The sequence below is a fragment of the Orbicella faveolata genome, unplaced genomic scaffold, assembly GCF_042242905.1.
Source record: "Orbicella faveolata isolate gen_17 unplaced genomic scaffold, um_ofav_v1 contig_15, whole genome shotgun sequence".
In the NCBI taxonomy this organism is placed as follows: Eukaryota; Metazoa; Cnidaria; class Anthozoa; order Scleractinia; family Merulinidae; genus Orbicella; species Orbicella faveolata.
In genome coordinates this window covers 677,838-701,020 of record NW_028301542.1, presented here as the reverse complement: position 1 = coordinate 701,020, position 23,183 = coordinate 677,838, and the positions used below count along the sequence as shown (strand labels likewise).

The 23,183-nt window shown below is 38.2% G+C and overlaps 1 protein-coding gene across 5 annotated transcripts in view; it reads left to right on the top strand.

Annotated features, from left to right (window-relative positions):
- LOC110069076 (uncharacterized) overlaps nt 1–22,570 on the top strand; it is a 31,432-nt gene extending 8,862 nt beyond the window's left edge. The window contains exons 1-5 of one of the 5 annotated variants that reach the window (XM_020776532.2): nt 2,607–2,704; nt 2,883–3,002; nt 10,104–10,247; nt 15,295–15,446; nt 21,012–22,570. In XM_020776532.2, coding sequence (XP_020632191.1) covers nt 10,127–10,247; nt 15,295–15,446; nt 21,012–21,416 — 678 coding nt within the window. In that variant the 5' untranslated portion in view covers nt 2,607–2,704; nt 2,883–3,002; nt 10,104–10,126 and the 3' untranslated portion in view covers nt 21,417–22,570. Of the gene's footprint in view, nt 1–2,606; nt 2,705–2,762; nt 3,003–7,691; nt 8,315–10,103; nt 10,248–15,294; nt 15,447–21,011 lie in introns of those variants that run through there. The other 4 variants (XM_020776534.2, XM_020776531.2, XM_020776535.2 and 1 more) reach the window with 4 other exon arrangements.
- The last annotated feature ends 613 nt before the right edge of the window (nt 22,571–23,183 follow it).

The following is a 23,183-nucleotide window of genomic DNA, read 5'->3' as shown; positions in this document are numbered from 1 at the left end:
ATTACAATTTATACAAAGAAAACTGGCCAGAATTGGTATAAAACATGCATTTTCAGCTCACTTGTGTCTCTTATGGAGGGATGAAACTTTTTAATTAAATTTCTGTCAATTTGGCGTGACCTTATGAGACGGTATACATATTGGTCGGGCCATTCAAGGCAGGAATATACAGGGTTTATCCTTCGCGTGCTCCTGCCTAAACTGTGCTTTATAATTGTCGGCTCGAGGGCGTATAATCTCATTACCAAGCCTGTAAGCATCAAATAGAATACACCTGTGAAAACAATACCTCCGATTCCACACACCAACGAATCACAACGGCCATGGCATTCTTCAACATGCTGTTTGAGATCCAAACCTTCGAACAAGCGAATTTAATATCGTGTCTTCTTACTCGCGCGAAAGAAGACGGAAATTACTTTCAACGAAGCGGTTAGACTAGAATTTAAGTAGGGTCTGCATCAAGCAAGGGTGTGTTTATTTTACGAAGTGTCTAAGACGCAGTAAAGCGCTTAGATATCAATGCTCACTCGGCAGGATTACAGAAGTGGATTCGTGTTGTTTTGTTGCCTTTAGGTAAACATTTAAACGGCAGTTGTGCAAACTTTGAGTTGAACATTCCAACAAACTACACCGTTAGGTTGTTTTTGAAACGGAATACACATTTGATCTTTTTCAGAAAAAAAAAAAAAAAAATCGTGCACCATAAATTCGAACCGCTAAATGGCAACGCTTTTAAGATAAACAGAAAAGAGGATTGCTTGGTGGGATTATAAATTATTTTGCTTTTGCTTTTAAGAAGAGATGACTTTTTAAAAACAACGAAGTCGCTGTGGAGGACTCTCGCTATTTAATGAGAAATAACCCTTTTAGTAAAACGTTGGTAGAAATGAAGATCACTGTGTGCTATTTAATTTTATTTTCTTTTTTAACGGTCAAGGAAATATATCAAGTAAACAAATTTCTAAAGCAATAAGCTGTGGAGTTTTTCGAAAACTAAAAGCGATGAAATATTTTGCTTATACCGTCAAAATAGCGTGTACTCTATATTGATAGCAAATTTAAAGGAAATCGGATTTTCAGCTGAGAAGTACGTAAGAATTCGCAAGAGTTTAACTCGGTAAACGTTATATTTTGTTATAAAAACAATGTCTGTGGGTGCCCACAAAGCGGAGAGCGCTCTAACTTTTCACGAAGTTATGGCTTTGCCTCTCCGTAAGATATCTGAAGGGAAATTTAGAGTCATGATCGAGGTAAAATAAAACGAAGGGGCATGGACACTCGCTGGAAAAAGGTAGCTTCAACAGCGCCTGAAATTTAGGGAAATCGCTCGCGCAAAGAAGTTTAAAAATGAGTTAAAGTAATTAAGTGATCCGTTTTTATCTCCCGTGTGAAAACAGTGATCGGTTTAAACAAGGGGAACATTGACTGATGCGTTTGAAAGAGCCGCAAATCAACACGGCGAAACTTGAATTGTTTAAAATGACGCCCAATGAGTCATTCCTCCGGCCGGGAAATGTCTGTTTTCCTTTGAAAATGTTTAGTTAAACCATTATACCAGCAAAGAGCAGGTTTCTTTAGGCCTCAAGCCTTGTTCAAAGGGATTAGAAATAATTCAGTTTGATCTTTCTGTTAAATGAAAAAAAGGCAATTTAACTAAGAAGTTAATTTTTCATGGAGAAAGTAAAAGAACCCTCAATTTCCGAGCAAAACTCATAATCGAGGCACTTGTACAGATGGCAAAACATTCAGATACCTTCGGCAAGCTTTTTATTGTTACGGAAAACTCATTTGCCGCCATAATTTCGCTTTTATTGAGGTAATCAAATCCGCAATTATATCTTCTTGGTGTCAATAGAAACAATTTTATTAAAGTTTTAATTTAATTAGTGGCATGAAAAAATAAAAGCGATCGCTTAATTTTGCCTCTAAGTACTCAACAACCGTGTACAGTATTTAGATTGAAAGGATATTGTTTCAGTAATAATTGTTAATATCCTTGCAGCAATCTTGGCGGTTCGCTTTGTTGGAAACCGTGTGTATTGGGGAAATTTACATTGGGCCCAAGTGAATTAACCGTGTCGACTTCTTTCAGTTTGGCCGTGTGACGCAGGCGTAACGCAAGAACTGTATTGAAGATTATCACGAGTTTCTCACCATGAAAACAGACGGGAAAACACTGTAGGTTTGGTGGTAAAATGTTCAAAGTTTTTAACTCGATGACATACCGCGGACTCGCAAAGAACAGTCAAAATACGTCACTGAAAAAGGGCCGCATTAACCGGAAAAGGATACGAGAGATATTAGAGCGAGTCAGAAGAAGCGAAATGCTTTCTGATGCAAATTATGCAATAAACTAATCAGTGATCTAATTTGTTCTTTTCTTGTCGCTTCACAGACGGCCGAAATGAGGCCGAGCCGACATTTAGGAACAAAAGGCGAGCAATGAATATTTTCCACTGCCCATATATTCAAAATGAACTACGCGGAATCGAAATTAACTCAATTAAGCGAGCAAGCGCACAGGGCAGCTGTTGAGAGTTGTGCCTCGCACCTTGAACAATTGCATTTGAAGTTTTCCATTGTTCCCTATAATGACGGTCCACAAAGCTCTCAGTATCTTGGAGGCGTGAGCCGAAAGGCAATACTCTCTTTCTCGCGCGCCACAGTAAAATGACCCTACTGTGCTTACTTTACATATAAGGTAAAAGCGTGTTTCAGGCCTCTTTGACTTGTCAGTCAATTGACACTTTACTGCACGCAACCGGCTAAGTCATCAAACAGGATTTGCTGACCGCGGTAAACTTACCACGAGTTGCGTTTCAAACGCCACGGACTCACTTTGAATTTTGACAGCGTTTTCTATTATTGAATTTTTTCAGCTCGCGGTGGCATCTCGGGCAAATAGGTTTTGCTGGTTGTGAGAGAATTCCGTTGTTAAAGGCTTTGCTGGTGCGGGTTCGTCGAGACGAAATTCAACTCAGTCATTCTAGGACGATAAGGTATGGTTCAACACGCTTGAATAGTTTTTTAAACGTTCTTTCAGGTAAATAGGAATTAAAAGTTCTGGCGAGAAAATGAATGGCGTGTCTTAACCAACAACAATGAATAATTATGATAAATTTATGCTACGGACGACTCTAACGCAATGTTATTAAGATTGTTGTTTAGCTTGGCTAGGAGCACTGGTTCGTCGTTTAAACGGTGTTGAGATAGCATATATTGCTTCTAATATTACTTATAAGGAGCTTTTTAATTATTGCTCAAGAGCACATATACATTGATATTAGACTCGGGGTAAAAATTGAGATAGAAATTTACAGTTGGAAGTGCGATGTTGAGTTCGCAACATGCGAGTATGTGTCAAACTGGCAGCACCGAGTCTGTGCGGATAATTGCTTATTTACCGAGACTTAACTGCTATTCAATTAATTGATAGTAAATGTCAGGGCTAAATCCAGTATTTAGAAGGCTTCAAATTTAGCAGGGCTCGTGTTTGTACAAGAACAGTACACAATAATCGAGTCCACAACTCCAAACTAACTCCAACTGCGCCAAGTCATTTTCGTATTCTCCAGAAAAATAACGCTCTTGGGTTGACTAGCGAGTCGTGCTGCTGTTAACTTGTCAAATCAATCGCTCTACTGAATCGATATTTTGATAAGCTTCACTGGATTGCATTCAAAGCAACGCTTTTGAGAACAAAATCCAACACTTTAATGCTTTGAAACCGATAATAGGATCTACAACGGGTTCAGTAGATATACGATTCACCCGACAAAAAACTCGTGGTCACATCGCCCACATACTACAACAACACAAATTCGTCCCCGGCGAGTTCTTCAGAGTCGTTCCATCCGGCAACACAGGCTTTCGATCATTAAAGTTTCTGCTTGGTTGAAGAGGTTGAGCGAGTCTTCTAGGCATTGCTCAGACGATTTCGTGATTAGACACCCAAGGAAGAATGTGGAAATATTTTTTTTCTCTCCTCTCCCGTCGACTCGACTACTGGATCACTCTATTCTTTTGAATCGACTTCCAGGAGGACAGGAAGCCGGAAACTTCCATGCTGCTGTCTCAACCGAGCCACATTTTCAAAACATGACGCACTTTCATAGCAACCTCCGTCCTTTTCCTCACCTAAAACGAACAGAAAACGTCCTAGCCACAGAATTGGACGCAGCTGACGAATATCAACGGTCGAACGACCGGTTCCAAAGCACGACGTTGTTTTGGTGACGCGGTGTAGATAGTGATGGAACGCTCTCTTGGGGAGGATGTTGTTGTGTTCATCTGTGGTACACCGGGACAACGCAATTCAGGCCATGCGTGTTTTCCTTGAAACAACACACGGGCAGGAGTCCAAACCACTCTTTCCGTTGCCCCTTCAGATTGATTTTTTGTGGTATTTGTGTCATGTGTGTGCCGAGTATTTTTCTTTGTTGGCATTTCAGAGAACAAGCACCTTGAGAGTTTCAGATAATTAGTGCAAAAATCAATTCTACTTCCTATGCTATCTTATCATTTGTTTCTATTTTCGTGTGAAGCTCTATTAAAATCTCTAGAATCCAAATACAAAATTTGGTTCCTTGTGTACTTTGCTAGGCAGAATGACTAGGTCAGAGACTGACTGATTTTATTCATCCTCTCACTGAGGCACCCTTCCAGAACTTCAGATGGCAAATGTCTTCGTTCAACTTGTCGTTTCAGACACAGCCACTAGAAAATCTCAACATTGTCTGTGTGGAAAAACGCTATCACATTCCATCATGTAAGAACTAACAGAAGCTTCTGTTACTTTTCCTGAGTCGTTTCCTACCGGCGGTTTAAGGCAGATACAATCAGACGGTAAATTGTCTTTCACTGCACTGACAACATATCTACTTGTTGTTCGGCTGCACAGTATCACCTGGATCAAACATAAGAGCCCTTTGGACAAATTTTAGCCTGACACGGAACTTACTGGCCTGTATTATTTTTTCCTTTAGAACAGGTATGTGAGGGTTTTTGAACTGTTTCGTATCTCGAAATAAGATTCAGGCCCAAAAAGTGTATTGTAGAGAATTTCGCTACGATACTGTCGCAGTCCTTCGGTAGACTGAAGGGCCTCTGAAGGTATGCCAAAATGACCTATGACAATTCCCTTGGAAAATGTGCACCAAATATAACTTTGTGACGGTTTTGGTTATTACTTCCTTCTTGAATTATTGTGAGCCGATGTGTATAAGGCCAATTTGTGATCGAGTACAGCTTTTTACTGAATGTATAGGAAATCGGGTAATCAAACTACAGTGGAACTTCGTCATGCGGATACACAACTTGGAGTACAGTTCTGTCGTGACAAAAAAGCTGAATCTTACAGCTTAAAATGTAGATCCTCTAAGTGCTATTTCAAAGACATTTTGGGAAATCTAAGCTCGTTTTCGGCTGCCTGTTGATCTTTGAGACATTAGTGATATCATGCGTTGAGTTTTAAGAACTGAACTGGTCATTAATCGAGTGCGATAAAGCCTTTGGCTTTCAACATAATAGAAAGGAAGGTAATTGAATGCTGTTTCAGGAGCTTCTTCGTTTTTCAGTGGCGAATGAGAATCTTGTCTGTAAAATAAATTCTTCTTGGCAACGATTAGGAGGTAAATAAAGCCGAGAATTAAATACCCTGATTTTAGCCGATACTTGGCTTCGGCGTAAAGTCATTGGCATGATATTTCCACATGCAGTCACCTCGTCAAACTGCGAAACAATGAATTCAAGAAAACTGACTGTAAACGTTCCAATTCCATAAAAGCGTGTTCTTGCAAATATAAGTTCAAAGATGAGCATATTTTCCCTTGGTTTAATTTTTAGATATTGTGAGTTTGTATGTCCTCTGTTTTCCTATTAAAGGAAACGAGAAGAAAAAGAATTCCAGCAGGAGCTGTATTTGCGTGAATTTTCACAATCCCACCCATTCGAATGTAATTTTGGCAAACCAGCTCAAGGTTGGCTGATTTTTGATCAAATTATACTGTGAAATAGATGGATCTCCGATGATTTACTAGACTAATGAGACTGCTCTAATGCTCGTGAACATGAAGCTACCGAGCAAATCATAGGTAAGAAAAACTCTCTCACGCATCGAGGTCATTAGTTTAAGAAGCTTGGTGTCTTATCAACTTTTTCGTAAATGTGGATGTTTGGAGATTGAGATATCAAGACTTCGTGACTTCGTATTCGATATAAAGCAATAACCACATTTACGTTAATGTAGCTTCAGGAAACCACATAAAAAGGATTAAATCAGTTGAAGTAGCTTGTAAGACTTCCTTGACGAAGAAGTTAAACGGCTGCAGAAGAGAGAATGTGGTTTCGGTGACGCCCAGCTCTTAGGACATAGAGACTCACTGAGCTGACCAATTGTCTTTTAGAACAATTTAAATTGCTTTAAAAATACCATAGTTGGTTAACATGATTTATCCGAATCCACAAATTAGAAATAAAACGACACAGTCATTTGGCAATGCTATGGAGACCCCAAGGACTGCTTAGCTTGAAACATGCCTTTGATGAATTTCTTGACTGAAATCTATTTAGGGAGCTGTAAATGTTTCATTCAACAGGTGATAAATGGAAAAAAAAAAAAACATTTAACCAAAGCTGTGTGCGGCTTTTTTTTTTTTTCCCAAACTTAATTAAACGTTAACTTGTATTTCAAGGTTGTAATTCAGCTTGTCAAATAAAATTGCTTTCATCTCTGCTAGCACGCTATGCATGCGTCTGAAGTTTAAACACATTGCAGGGTCGAGTTATTTATGGTTTTGTGGAAAGTTAAAATAAGTCCTCCCCACATTTCCCTTTATAACTAAAATCGATAGCCTATAAACCGCAGACATAAAGGGAGCTAATTTTGTCTTTTCAACCAGATACGACGGTTCTGGTGACCTTTACAGGCATGCTTTGTTAAGCACACCACGCAAGTGAACAAACATGCCTTATCTTTATAAGATCTGCTTTTGAAACAAAGCATTCACATACTTTTAAAGGTAAAAGACATCATGAGAAAATTGAGTAAGTAGAGTAGCTGCTTTCTTCTCATGTTTTCCCCTTGGGATAGTTTTTCTCGTATTTGAACAGAAATTGAGTATTCATGTATTATGCACCGTCGGAATTGGTCAAAATATCCTGCAGTTTTCAACGAAACGTAATGAATCAGTAAAGAAGCATCTTTTAAGCGTTTTGAGGCATGGCTACCCAATTCAAGCTTTATAAATATCGTTTTTTCTTTTTGAAGACGATCGCTTTTTGGACTAAACAAAAGCAACGAATCCGCGATTTCAGCATTAGTTAATTACCTAATGTACCTCATTTGCTGTAACTCGTCTATCTATCTTTGCCAATTCCCTACAGTTCCACTGAACCAGACTGATTGTAATTCGAAAATGGCCTGAATGTGAGCCGTGTGAACCTCTAGCAAAGTAGGAATGAATTACATATCAGCTTTTATTCCGAAAAGGTTCCATTTGGGGTTCAAATATGAATACAATAGGGCATATGTATTTTTGATCAAAATAGTGATAGGCCATTGAATTGATGTGAAAGCTCAATGTTCCACTGAAGCCAAATGGGTGCAAACAGTTAACATGACTAATTTATCACGGAAAGCAATTTTATAGTCAGAATATATACCATACTTAACTTAGACTTGCGAGGAAAAACAACTTTGTTTTCGAATTCATAGTCATGTCGCAGTATAGCTGGCACCTTTTTGATATTTAGCTTGAATCATATGATGTCGTAAACATGGGTTAGGTGCGCTGATATTGGCTCACAATACTATACTGTGTTGTTTGGATGTTCAAAGTGTTTTAGTTGCCGCCCTTATTCCATTCCATCATGAAATGGACGAGAAACAAGCTTTTTACTGAATCTTTACTGCCCATGAATTGCTGATTAGGCAACTTCATCATTGGGTCTTTTCAAATGGGAGTCAACAGCATTTGTGAATTGTATCGTGCAGGAAAGCAAGTCTTGTCTTTTATTATTTCTTTTCTCTGGATGGGTTTCGTTAAAGGTGCAATATTACTAGTGAAAAATTAAACAAGAAAATACCAGTAAGGTAATTGCGTATCAGGAAGCAGTTTGCGTGCTTTTGAAGTAAGGACACGACTTTAAAAGGGTTAAGAGACGTGAAATATCGTGTTGCGTTAGAATGCTTTGGAACGTTTACAACCAGGGCCCATCTACAGCGTACCTTGAAAGTGAGACATTCTTATCTGAGCAAATCTGTTTCAGATTTCTCGTTTAAACAGTTTTACAGCTAAGTCGATCAGCACAGGTAAGTAACGAAACATTTCAATCAAGAATTCCTTGCAATAGCTTCTGTTCTGTGCACCCGATTGTTAAATCACAGTGAAAAGATCAGGCTATCAATGTTCCCTGGCGAATTTTCGCTCAGAGCCGGGTAGATTCGTCTTATTCCCTCAGAAACCATTTAGACAGTACCGGAATTAGATAACAAAGTCGTGATATCATTGAAGAGGTAAACTAAAGGGATGGAGAAAACTTTACAATTGATCAGAACAATGGAAACCTTTCGGAAAACTTACAAAATCGAAAATCCCTACATAGCGGAAATTGACGTATTGAGATAACGTTTTATTTTAATGGAGTTCATTAACATTATCCTCTGGATAGAAGATTTTGGTATGAATACACATGTAGACATTCAGAAGAAATATAATAGTAATCAGAGTAGCGTACTAATCCTTCAAAGTAAATGCAAAAACAACCACGTATGAAAAACCGCGAATCAAGATTAACTTGGGAAAATACATCACTGACGGTCAATGTAACAATCCTTACTCTTTTCTAGCTCTAAAAAAATCTTACAAAAACATCGCAAATATGATAGAACTCCATCGTCTTGTAGCAATGTCTGGCTTGAATAAGTCACCTACGTACAGTTCTTAAATTCACTGATTTAAGTCTACGACGCTTCGGCCCTGAGGTGGACGAATGACACTTAACAATAGGTAATGGTTGGGCCGTAATGGTTGTGTCATTTCTTTCAAAACACAGAGAATGAAAGCATTCACGTCCGATTTTCTCTGACCGCAAAGAAAGCCCCAACACGTCCATTACGCAATACTTGCTTGGAACGTCACGAAGGATGTGATAAGCCGCAGAAAAATACTAATTAGATCTGGATCTAAAGCTTGTACGTTTCTTTGAAGAAACACAAAAAGCTATTTTAGAGGAAATGTGGTACAAATGTGGAATATTTTAAACCACAAACTAGGCATGACAGCTAGGCTTGATGACAATCATAATTCGCTTATTGCTCTAAATGAAATGAAACCCGCCCCCCCAATTAGTTGATTGAAAACACGACTCTGGTGATATACATTACACTGGTTGTCTCGGCGCCTCGCAGGCCATTATTTCATGTCTGTCACCGTAGAAGTCCTATAATCATTTGGATCAGGCAATTGGAGGTTAACTTTAGGGAACAAAACAACTTTGAAATGAGAAATTGCGTTGACACCTTGGGTTTAAAGCGTATCTTTTATCACCATGTGACTTTGGCGCCACTTAAACACCCCAGAATGCAGAGATAGAGAAAACCAGATATTTGCTTTTAGCACATAAATCACTGTCACCTGCCCACATGATAAGAAACATGTATGTTAAATCATTGCTCATAAACGTCGACGCCGATTTACAACAGATAGAAATACACCTTTACCACACACATAGCCAAAACAATAACTTGCGAATACAACACATCTTTACAAAGAAAAGTATTGTCCCAGCGAACACAAAAAAATCACATTAATCGAATCATCCATACCTGAGTGATCACTTACAAGAACGGAACCAGAGCTAAATTTATTTTGATGCTATCGGACCCTGGTATCACATGGGCGTGTTGATTATTTGACTCACAGTAATTCAAGGCTATATATACTTTGAATAGAAACAGGGAAAACGTAATTGAATGCATTCCTTTGTACGCTGAAAACTGACAGCTCGTCTCTCTGTTGGTGGTATCAGTGTTATAGACCAGAGACTGAATGGGAGTAATTTTATAATCACAAGCGCTGTCTGTTTCTCTCTCTTCTCAGCGGACTCGGTTGACTGCGACAAAATGGCGGGCTATTTTGGTCATGTCGGAGGACATGTGCCTCCTTATTCAGTAGGTGGCCATGGATTGAGTCATCCTGCTCCAAATATCGATTTCTTCAGCCAAATGGCACCTCCACCATGCGGTAAGTTGTTTTGTAGTAGACATTAAAGCCAATTACGAGCTTTATAGTTTGGTAAATGGAGGGCATGATGAGGTTGCCGTTGCTTCAGTTACAGCCGTCTACTGTTGCTTCGGGCAACTTTGCTACGCCTAGGACGGTATATTAGTGGACATATTACATTCCATCTTTCTAGGCTCACTGAAACTGCTGAAATAATTCAGAGTTAGTAAGAAAACTTAGCTTTGCAAATTAAGAATTCCCAGTTCCCGAAGCGTGAAGGTCATGGGATCGAAAACGTCCTTGCAGATGAGGCGCAAATTTCATGAAAAGATGCGCCCTGAGATCTTTTTGATTCCTTATTCACGTAAACTTATTTACCGACCATGCAAAAATTGTAGAAGTCCGACGGGCTGGGTTGCGGTTTTCGAGGTAATCCGCAACCTTGGGAATAGCGCAGCGACATTCGTTGGGGCACGTTGTAGCATGCTTATTTTGAAGGCTTTTTAACCTTTTGGTAACCTAAGAAAAGCAATTCAATTTGCTAATAGAAACAACGATTTACATGTACGGATTTTCACATAAAAGCATTGTTTAAACAGTTCTTGTTTGCTATATAATTACACATCGTTAGAGGCTTAATAAATCATCATTCCGTTTGCGGTAATGTGAATAAAATTGCAATGGACGACACTAGATGACAGAATTGAACCAGAAGGAGTTACGCGGTAATAGTTTTAGTTTTGTCTACACACTTGTCTAATTTGTCGAAGAAGGCTCCACTAATTTATGACGTTGGGTGCAATTATGTCTGGTCTGTTGATAAAACAAACGTCCACATGCGTCAGGATCCACTTTTGATGTTTTGACACCACACTGTCGAAGTTTCTTGCCCTTCGTTCAATCATACTGCCAAGTGTAGTTTCCTTCAGCATTTTAGGTCATGTGTGGATCGTTAATGAGCCATTTTAATAACGATTCTAACAACTATTCGGTTAAACACGAGAATAAACTTTATGTTCTAATGATTACCTTGTCAAAACACTTCATTCCAGTTATGGCGCGACATCCGTCTTTAATTAGAGTCTTGTGGTTACTTCAGAGATCGTATGCGGGCAAACAAAATCTCACATTTTTTTTTCTTTACAAGTCGTTACAGCATATGCAATGCACTTCTGATGCCTCTCTATTTCTGTGAAAGCTCTCACATGTCATAAAATCGAATGTGTTTACTTTTCAAATGTTCAGACGCCCATGCGGTGGCAATATGGTGGACGTAACTTCTCCCTGCATGGGAGCAAGATGTTGTTGGGTTGGTAGCCTGGGATGGTGTCCATGCAGTACAAGGTCTCAGAAAACGTTTAACAGCAGCAATAATTTTCATCTCAAATAGTATTGTACATGTAGGTGCAAGAGAGTTACAGGGAAAACAATTTGGACAAAAACTTGTAGATGCTGCTTGGACAAAAACCTGAAGTATGACGATTCAATCTAATTGCTCGTAGAGAATTCTCGTGGTTCTGTCTTCTGCATGTTTTTCTTTGCTCTCTGTGTGTAGTGGCTGGTTGGTTTGCCACGAAAAAAGAAATCTAAGTTACGACTATGCGGTGAAGGCTGTCGTCAACTATGTTCTCGTGTTTGTTCTGTTTTTGTTTGTTGTTTGTTAAATGTGCTTGTAACTTTTGAATCTGTTAAGTTACCTTCTGCAGTGTAAAAATTATGAAATGAAAGCTGCTGATGATTTGGACAAATTCAATCGAAATTGTGAAAGTCGGTCAGTGGATAGAAATCTAGAACAGAAACCTAACTTAACGGTGTATGAAAATGAAGAAATTCCTTAATCCATTAAACTCTTTAATGGCAATAACATCAACTAAGAGATCGATCGTTCTAATCCAGTGGAAATATTTCTCACTGTTACATGTGGACGTATGTGATATTGTCTAAAATCTGTACAATGCCTAAATTTGGGCCCCTCGTGAATTCGTCTAACAATTTATGTTTAAGTGTAAGTATTTTGGGTCCAGCTGTCGCTCTTAGCAGCAAGGAGATGTGTAGTCTGTAGCGTATGTTATATAAAAGAATTAAAGACATTTGTTGCTTGTTCAGTAGCATTGTCCAACTATGTCCGTAATGTTGGCTTGGAATAATAACGAATACAGACAGTATTTGGCCTCCGAAGCCGCTTATAAACTACATTTCCAAAATCTCTCCTCAAAATTTAAAAGTTGCAAAGAACAGTCTCTGTTCGTTTGGGTGAAGGCAATGTGAGCAACTCAGTGCTAAACAAAATTCGGTATGGAATTAACTAATCCATACATTTTTCAGTGTTGTGAAAGTTTAAACTGCTAGGAAACGGACGTTAGGGTCCGGAAGCTCGGCGATATAGTCCTGCTTGGCTAAGTATCAGACGTTGTGGGTAATAACCACATATCTGGCGTTGGAGTTTACGGAAGGAATGAATGGCAAGAGGGGCGAGGTCAACGTATTTGGCTGCTGCTAACATTGTTTACGGGTCTCAAAAGCATACTTTGGGTTTGTTTTATTACAGGAGAACATTTTTTCGTTTTAATCTCTTTAAGGCAACGAGAGACACTTCCTCTACTCCTCCACGCCAATGATATTTCGTTTTGTTTGGTGCTCTTGTCTACCTGGCGACATTTACGCAGGAATTAGGCATATGTTGTTATGATATTTCCTTATTTCCTTGAAGAGCTTATGAACTAACAGTTACACGAATTTAACGAGCATGCACGCAAAGATTAAAGAAATAGTTATGCATTACTGAATAAAGCTGACGGAAGTTAGAGCTACATTTGAAGGGCTGAAATTTCAAAACAAGTCTTACACTTTCACCTCGGAATTACAAAGTAAATTCAGAAATAAAGGGGACTTACAAATCTCAATTGCAAGTTATTGTGACATACTGTAAGATGTTTCAGATACGTTATTTTACTTCAAAGTGATACTCGACTGGATTGTTTTCAGCTAAACTAAGCATTTCAAGAGTTAACTTAGATAAAGACAGTTTCTATTTCTCGCTTTACAGACTGAAAAAGATTTCGTTTCTGGTAATTCAGTAAGTCACACTGTAAATATACCCAAGTTATCGTGACTCAATTGACTTCAGACAAGTTCATTACGTGTTATGATTGTTAGCGGAGTTTATCAAACCCCCCTTCACCATTGACTAAGATCATATCATTTCCTCTTTTCTGTGGTTATCAAAACATTCTCTGTTTTTTAACTTAGCATGAAGTCTTTTCAGCCTACCCTAGTTTTCGTAAACATTATTATTGCTCCATGAACGCTTCTTGAATAAAATGCAAAACCTGCGGGCGAAGAGTTAACAAACGGTGTGTTTTGACGCAATTTTCTCAGACACTCACAGAAGATGGAATATTGCCAAACAGTCCGTCAACTTTTTTGTGTGTGATTGTCCACTTGATACGAAGAACCAGATCGACAAAATTATAGATCACTGCGTGTAGAATAAATTACGCCTAGAGGTACAGAATTGGTGACTTTTATAATCAATTAGCCTGTGTTCCTTGGCCAGGGTGAAAGATGTTTGTAAATAATGCCTGGCTTCGTGTAGATACTTCGTTCTACTTAACCAGCGGCTCAAGCATGCGCGGTAGAAACCAAGCCTACCAGTGAAAGTCAACAAGTATGTATTACTACGCATGTTTGAAATAGGGCGTATAATCGCGTGATGCGTGAAGTGTAACACGGGGAGTGTAACACAAAATCTCAGTAGGTAACAAGTTCTCAAACACAATACAGTCTGTTTGTATTGAATTATTCATGGCGTTATTTCAGACGTGAAAAATAACATAAAGTTGAAGCAGGGAATAAGGATTACACTGAAGTATATAACCCTGAAAATGTCCAGCCAAGGAACCAATCCCAAGGAAATATGAAATTGAAAAGTCATTCTATCGTTTTATAATTCTATTTCTCCAACTGAACCAGGAATTCAGTGCAGTCTTCTCCAATTCTTTTGATAAATTTTCTGTTTTGGTATAATTGGTAGGCGAGGCAAAGTTCGAGGCAAATCCCAGCTGGTCGTCAATGTTACCATGAGTTTAACGTTTCTTGTGGTTTTGGGTTAAGCCATATGGTTAAGCGTCTAAGAATCTTTACCGCTCTACATGGATACTAATCTATCGCAAGTTCATATACCAAGGAAATATGTCTTCTCTCGAAGATGTATCATGGCCGTAGAGTCATTTCCAGTCCAAACTCATTGTAAACAGATGATTAAAACATAGCTGGACGGTTTCATTATTTTTTTTTCTCATCTACCTAAAACAGCTCGGCAACAACACGCTGTGTAAAAGGAGTCTTTATATATGATGACACAGAATGTGTACGTATAACTAATTTCAAACTTATATGACAAATGACTTTATCTCACTTAGGTCCTCAAAGACACTGCCCTAGCGGTTAGTCTCCATTTAAAGGCAAATTGTTTCTCGTTTTACAAAGCATAACCAGTTGTTTAGCTGCTTAGATATATTTGGTCTTAACTCGTTTTGCGTATAGCAGTTGTTTACAGTGTTAACTGTCTTGGAAAATTACACAACGATACCTAAGAGCTTCTTTCAATCCAGTTTTCTGTTTTCTGACTTTTGATGCATTTTAGAGCTGTAAATTAAAGTAAGCATGTCCAGTTAAAACAAACAGCTTAAAATGTACTCTTGTCGTAAAATATTATTAGTTTTTGTAGAGCTGTACAAGACAGAAAAAGTTGATTACCTATCACATTGGGTAGAACAATTATGCTTTCACGATCACTTTTTATCTTCTCATGACATGACTGCTTGACTTTGTATTGATAAGACGCTGATCAGGTGTTAATTCTCAAAGGCTTAGTCTATCCTACTCTTATGCACTCCAAAGATCACTTCATAAATTCTCCTAAGTACTTGCTTACATTTGGTTTTAAATATACTAGTTCTAAGAATTTAATAGCATATCACTGAAGACTATTCTCTAGTTTATGGTTTCCTGAATACTTATGAGGGAGTTGAATTAAAGATGTGTTTTCTGTTTTCTCCCAACACAGCTCATCCACGAAAACAGCGCCGAGAACGAACGACTTTCACTAAAGCTCAGCTTGAAATTCTTGAAGAGCTTTTCACCAAAACAAAATATCCTGACATCTTCATGAGAGAGGAGGTCGCCATGAAAATCAGTCTTCCAGAAAGCAGAGTGCAGGTAAATATTTCGTTCTGCTGTTAATGATACTTTCAAATTGTCATGATAAACGAAAACCTGTAGAGGGATGTAGCAATTAGAGAGAAAAACAATTTGAGCTCCATTTTAACTCTTCCAGCTGCGCGAGATTTGCATATTGTTCTCAGCACGCGTTGCCGACCTATGATAAACAACGTGCGGAATAGTATCAACAAACGCGCGCGGTTGTCGCGACTCGCGCGCAAAGACAAGCACGACATGGCATAAGGCTTTGACTCTCAAGCATAGGCTGCTAGACTTTAAAATGTGACATGATGTCAAGAGGTTGTTCCAGGTGACGCCTCGATAAATCGAAGGTAATTGTTGGACCCGATTTACATTATCACCCTTAGACAAGATCGTTAAACTATAGATGTTGTTGCAAGTTATTTCCCGTTGTTTTTTCATTGAAATATCGGAGAAATGTAAAGTGCAAGAAATCAAGTGCAAGACATCATTTCATGTTGCTGTACACAAAATTATCTTCAGACAAGCGATAACCTCAAAACAATAGATGATGAGGTTGAAAAATGCCACTACTCGAAATAGACAGGTGTGGTAAAGATGAGAGAAACAATTCGCAATTTTACTTTTATTCCTCTAGAGTAATAACCAAACACTAGCTACATTTGTGGAAAGAAAAAAGACTCAATAAATGGGGTTTCCTGCTTTGGAACCATTGTCTTAGCATAATGTTTTGCTTCTCCGTTAACCGTGAGCGTGTGAGAGCTTAAACTTCTCAACGAGAGAGAGTATTGGAAATCGCGACCTGTTTTAGTTGTTAACACTTCCCCTAGTTTATTCACTGTAATTTCTGTTAAACGACGTTTTATGTTTTGGATACTAAGATGATAATTCACAAGGAGATTTCTTCGGTACCTCTCGGTCATGATTTATGTTTTATCATGGTTGGAAATAAACACAAATTCCATTCGTGAAGTCATGGGAGGACAGCAGTTCGATAGCAAAGATTGTCGAACACTTCAAATGGAAGTCCAAAATCTGAATTTGTTTACCTTTCACTCAGACAACGTAAATAGTTAGCTGAAGAAGAACATCCACAGTCGAGGGATATCCATGTCGTAATTGTATCATGATTTTGTGGAAGCCGTTGACTGATAAACCCCTAAATCATTTCATCTACAATTTATCATTTACACTTCGCTATAAGATAATGACTATATACACTAGTAAAACAAGTACAGTGATGTGAATCGTTCAAAGTTTGAAATGTAGATTGCCAATGTACTGTTGTGTTATCTTTGTTCCCCGATAAGCTGCATTTTCTTTTTACTCTTACGATCATTCTTTTAATTCAATCCATGTTTTTTTTTTATATATTGCGTGCTTTGAAATCGAAACATGGTAGTTAAAAGGTCACATTTGGAATATTGGATGTACCACATTTCTGTTCCTCTTACATAACATTCAATTGTTCTATCTTAAGGTTTTCATGTTAGCTATTTCGCCAAGTTTCGTTGACAGATTGTGAATCTAGAAAAATCTCTTACTGTCAAAGAAGTACTAATTTGGATCGTCTTTTAAGCCGAGAGAATGTTTTTCTCTACCCTACGTTTTCTTAAGTAAACTCTTCCTCTTCGAATACAAGCGTTTCGTTTCTGATATTAGTTGAAATGCAGAACTGTAGTCAAATATAAGTTTTCAGTTTCTGGCATATTATCTTTGCGGATCATCCGGACTACAAGATCATCTTTTACTTCATTTTCTCTGTTTTTAGCTACGTATTTTTCTGATATTACCTCCAATTATTTTTAACTGATTTGCCTAGAGATCAATATGTTTCTCTCTCATTTTGAGTACCATTTAGTTCATCTGTGAATTCATTTCGATTCTTCTCTAAAAATTAAGTTTTCTTTCAATCGGCAGAGGAGAGTCGGAAAAATGTTGCTATTCAAGTGTCGGTTCTTCTGTCGTTTACGGCTATCATTGTCCACCTCTGCCTTTTGATTTAAGTATGCGAAGTAACGTAAACAGTATGTTTTAGTAGGTTATTTTCGGGCGACCAGAGTCACTTCTGTTCTGCAATAATGCAATTCATTCCAAGTAAGGGAGTAAATGAAACATCACAAATTTGAACTGCGGATGAAAGATTTGAAGACATGAGAGATAATCGCAGTTATGTATGTACGTGACTTGGGAAGTTGCAAAGATCAACATTGCGTCTGAAAAAATTCAAGCTATATTTTCACAACTACTTAAGTTGCGCACACAACTGTCCTGATCCTCGTGTTTTTAAACAATTCATTTTGCTTATTAATCATTCAAAGATCAGCGTTACAAGGTCTTTACTGACAAATAGCGAAGGCTAATGGAGATGGAATACAGATAGCCTAACGAGACAAGCCTAGCATCATTTTGACAGTGAAAGAAGCCTCAGATAGTAGTCACACTATCGAAATACTTCGGGTTACAACTACAACAGAGAATGTTCTGAGTGTGGCTTAATTAAACTCTCGACGTTTAATGCAGACAAGGCGTTTTATATCTTGTACTCTAAAATTATGAAAACCTCATCAATACAATAAAGAAACTATGGCATCCTTTCTCAAGGCACTATGGAATGGTCGAAGGAAAAACAAAAGGAAAAAAAACCCGAAACATATCGTTGCGGTTCTTGTACGAAAACATTTTCAAGTTGGAGTTATGTTTACTACAGGAGGCAGAGGCTTTGTCGAGGCAGGAATTACTGGAAAATGCTGAAAAAATTAAAGTATATATATCTCCGAACTAGTTAGAGAAAAGTGGAAGAAACAAAAAAGATCGAATTTATGTAAAATCATCATTAGGTTTTTGCGTGTTCTTGAAATGTTATAGGGTAAGGGTGGAGAAAAATCTCTTTAAATCCTAGTCTGATAAAAGGTTCTTGAGTACATTTTTACTTTTCCTGTTTGTTTGATTACTTCATTTTAGGCTTCACGACAAAAGACACATTACTTAAAACGTTTTCAGATGTTTTAGTAAGTAATAAAGATTCCGAACCGATTCAACTAAAACTAACATGTCTGGAGTAAAACGTTGCAGCGTTTTAAGAAGACATTCCTAAACACTTTGGAAAATGAGAGGGTAAGAAGAGCGATGTTTTAAGATACGTATTTTTCTAGTTTACCGAAAGGATTTGCAAAGTCAAAGCGAAAACTCAAGTGTTGCTATTCAGACTCCACGAAATCATGGGTGTATAGAGGGTACAATGTCCGTTCATGCAGATAACTTATGGTTTTTAAGATCATCTTTAATTTACTTAACAGTTGCCAGTGACATCTACGACTTTATCGAAGTTATTCCTTATCACCGAAAGACCGCTGAAGATAACTTTCATCACGTGATTAACTGCCACGCCCTCTGAAAGAGTCGAGATTACATCGAGCGACGCCTTGCCGATGCAATATCTATGTTCTCAGTTCCATCACAGAAACATGTCAAATTATAGCGGCTCGATTCATCCACGGTATTTTTAGCTACCTTACTTAAAATAGGTCGTTTGTGGTCTTAATTTGTCCAGTGTTTCAAGTGAGAAAGAAACCATCGCCCTGTACTGGTTTTTGTGAAATAAAAGTTATATTTTGTGGAATGTCAACTTACGATGCCAGAAAGAGCTGACAACGTAACTGCTAGAAAATGTAACACGGAATGTTAAAAGTATTTATCAGTTGATTACAGGTTATCGAAAAGTCTGGCAGTGTTAAATATTGTGCAAACAAAGAGAATGTTTCAGGAAATTTTCATGACATTTAGGAATGGAACTCGATCTATGCCCCATTAAATAAGCTTAAAAGAAACAAGGACAACTTTATCAAGGGATCGACTGGTGTGGATTAGTTTCAACAAAAGACTTTGGCGATAAAAACTGTCTGGTCTTCTCAGTCACGGAAATTCAAAGTCACGAACTTGTGTTCAAGTTGCAACTCGATTCTCAGTAAAAATTGCGAAATATTTCTCATGCTCAAAACATGCACAGAATTATAAAAGTCGCATCTTTTTCATCGCGCGAATGTGAGAGAGAAGCAAGAAGCATTATGATTTGTTTTTACACCAAATCTCTTATTTTTTTATCACTTAGGGTACTCTATAAGGAGAAGTTACTTTAAAAAGAACTTCCTGTTGAAATGGAGGCAGACATTTTCATGTTGTAAACCGGAGTATGTTCTACTTTACATTTAAATCACTATGAAATTAACGTTTTCTTATGTATTAAAAGTCGGCTTTTGTGCTTAATTGTGCATAGAGGTTACCTTGTTAGTGACATGACGGACCAAGTAAAAGCTATTGATCAGACTTTCATAAAAATGTTATACAAGCTCTACCTTTAAGTCTGTGGATGAAACCCTAGTATGTGACCATTCAAATGAAAGCTATTGAGCAGTACTTTCATGTGGTACTGTTTATTATGCTGTGCAAGGTGGCTCTATCTTTCTTTTGTAAGTCTGTGGATGAAACCCTAGTATGTGACCATTCAAATGAAAGCTATTGAGCAGTACTTTCATGTGGTACTGTTTATTATGTTGTACAAGGTAATTCTATCTTTTCTTCTAAGTCTGTGGTTGAAACCCTAGTGTGTTACCATTCAAATGAAAGCTATTGAGCAGCACTTTCATGTGATACCGTTTGTCATGTTGTACAAGGTGGTTCTAACTCTTACGTGTGTGGACGAATGAAAACTCGTTGAACAGCACTTCCCTTTGCCGTTAGTTATTAAAACTTCTGTTAATAATTTGAATCATTGTCGACTGTGACTAGTTTTTCACTTTTATATGTACCAGTATTCCACGCAAAACCCGTCACTTAATGTATACAAAACAGGAGTAGCTAAACCTATCTCTTATCTTGCCCATTTTACTTTGAAATAAAACGTAAAGAAGATTAAGATAAAAATCGCTATAGTTTTTTTTTTCTCTGCTTCTTTGTTACATCAAGCTCGCGGTGGTGTAATGATTTAAAAAATGCGAATAAATTGCGGTAGAAGATTGCGTAAATCGTCATTCCCATGGCCAGACAAAAACAATTTTAAAACTTTTAATCCCAGTCGGACGGTTGATACAAGCAGTGGGATAAATCCTGTATCACCGGTCTGAACAAAGAAGGCTGTTAGAAGGATTATCCATAGAGGAACGAAGACATATTCCAGAGTAAATCCGATCAAGATCTGATGAAATATCTCACGCGAGACTGACAAGTTACGTTGACAGGTGCAATATAGAGATGACTATCTCAAGGCAGTTTTCGGTTTGTTGTATAACTGAGGTTTGGATTGAATTTGTTAAAACGACAACTAAAACAAAGTGAATCTTCAATTTTTTTGAAGTCTACCGTTGAATATTAAAAGTACACGTTTATCAGTGCAGTTAAAATAAAATGCAATTTCTTTGTGTAAGTAGCAATTGTCATATTTTAAGCACAGTAAGATAATATCGATAAAGCAATCAAAGATTGGTTACGGTGAAATTAGTTTATGCTTCGCTAGCGGAGATCCTTCGAAGCTTATCCCAGCAATCAACATGACTGACTTTTGTTGTATTTTTACCGTTTTAGGTGTGGTTTAAGAACAGAAGAGCCAAGTGCCGTCAACTGGACAAAGCCGCCGAAAATAAACGAAAACTCGAGAAGAAATCCTCGCCTGGAACAGTTCCTCCTTCAAAAATCGAGCAAAAGAAATCAAGTCCTTCGCCTTACCAGCTGCCAAGCTGCAGTGCGAACATGAATAACATGTGGCAGAACGGCCCAGCATCGACGCCACTAACACACAGTCAAAATTTCCCAACTCCTCCCGTGCTGACAAACAATTCTGGTCCGGTGTTCATGCCTCCCCCACACCCTCCCCCTGCGCCTGCACCTCCGCCGTATTATCGACCAAACTCGGACTGTTCTTACATGTCGTCACCTTACATGCATATGAACAGGCCTGGCGAGCAGGCTTACCCCCCAACACATATGTAACGACTGTTTAGGAACAAACGTCTGTGTATCTTGCTAAGAAGTCGTGCACAAGAGTCGTCTTCGCCGAAGGGAAGAGTAAGAACCGAGTTTCTCACGAAGATTGCCGAAGATGTCCGAACGTGACAAGGAGTACGCTAGACAAGCACATCGAACGTTTGGATTCGGCAAAACTCCCAAACGGGCAGTTCATGCTAACTTTAAGATGGAGTATTGTAAATAAGATTTTAAGCGCACAGCTGTCTCACTAGACGTGAGATTAGAACAACAACGATCGCTGTTAGAGTTCATTAATACAGAGTTTTATTGCTAAAGAAAGCAAGATTGGTCATTTATGAAACGAGGAGCTGCGTATCTGTCATAGAGCATCTCAACGGCTGAAGAGTTGCGTCGAATGCGAGTGGAGGAATGTGATAAGAAATGTAACAAGAAACGGGTTGCTAGAAAGTTAGCAGGGAAGCATTGTCCTAAATACGAGTAGACTTTTCTAATGGTTGTCTTTTCATCTAAACACGTTCAAACTCTCAAAAGTCACTAACGCTGAGAAATGCTTTGTCATACAATGGGCAAATTGTTTTCTAGCCAAATACTTTGTTTACACCAAACACGAAAAAGTGACGATGAAACAGCAGGAAAAAAAGGAAGATAACTGAGATTCGGGAAGGTGGATATGGCACATGAAATGGCAACTGGCAAACTATAACGCAACCCTTTAAGTTTTGATTCCTTCCCAAACCCTTCTCGTTTCAAAAGTGACCAGCAAGACATATATTTTTTTCTTAATTTTTCACGTGCATCCTTGTTCACTTATGTTTATATAAATGGAGGCTTTCCTCCAATGCAGTTAGAGACGCTAGTACATTTGCATAAATCAAAGCACATAAACACATATCAACGCATAGTAACTTGTTCTCGAATTTCCTTAACACATAATGAACTCAACGAACCAGTAATAAATTAGAATGAAGGGATACGCGGATTTTCATCACTTATCACTGTTCAACGTACAATTTCTTCTGACCGGTAGGCATGCATTTGCTACGCTTTGTTATGTAACTAGTTGGAAGAATTTGATTGCTTAGCGTTATTCTTGTGTCGACATTCCTGACTTTGAATTGTAATTTTGGCAAATTAGAGGGAACACAGTTATTAACACATTTTGGATTGGTTTTGCCCGTTGTAGCAACCCGTTTTTTCAATAGCATTGCTGAAAAGAGTATACCTTCCCCATTTTAGGTATTCCCAACCCTCCCCTTCCACCCTCTCAAATTCACTATCCTGCTGTAGTATGACAGTCGTTTACAACAACAAGACATGTTTCGCTAACCCGGCCCATTATACTCGGAGCTTGGGTAGGTAAGGGAAAATAGGTTGAAGTCGCCATGTTAAACAGGGATTATATTAAAATACTCTCTACCCCGTGAAAGCCGAGAAATCAAATGCGAATAAGGCCATCGGTTTAAATCTAAATGAATCAGACGCCTGGTAACTACTGATTAGAGCGCATGCGTTTTAAGATTGCTCATGATCACCATCTGCTTACCAGTTACTCCGTAGGAATCACTGCTGACTGAAATTGCGCCAGCTATCGGAATGAGAGTCAGGCATTGTCAAAGAGCTTTTGCACTTACATCACATTGTAAAGTCAAGGTATAACTGACGGAAGTCACTAGACGGATCGGATATCTCACTGATATTAGTTATTTACACGATGAAGGCCATCATTCACTGAAATACGTTTGTTGTTGTTCTGAAGCTAATTTTAAGATT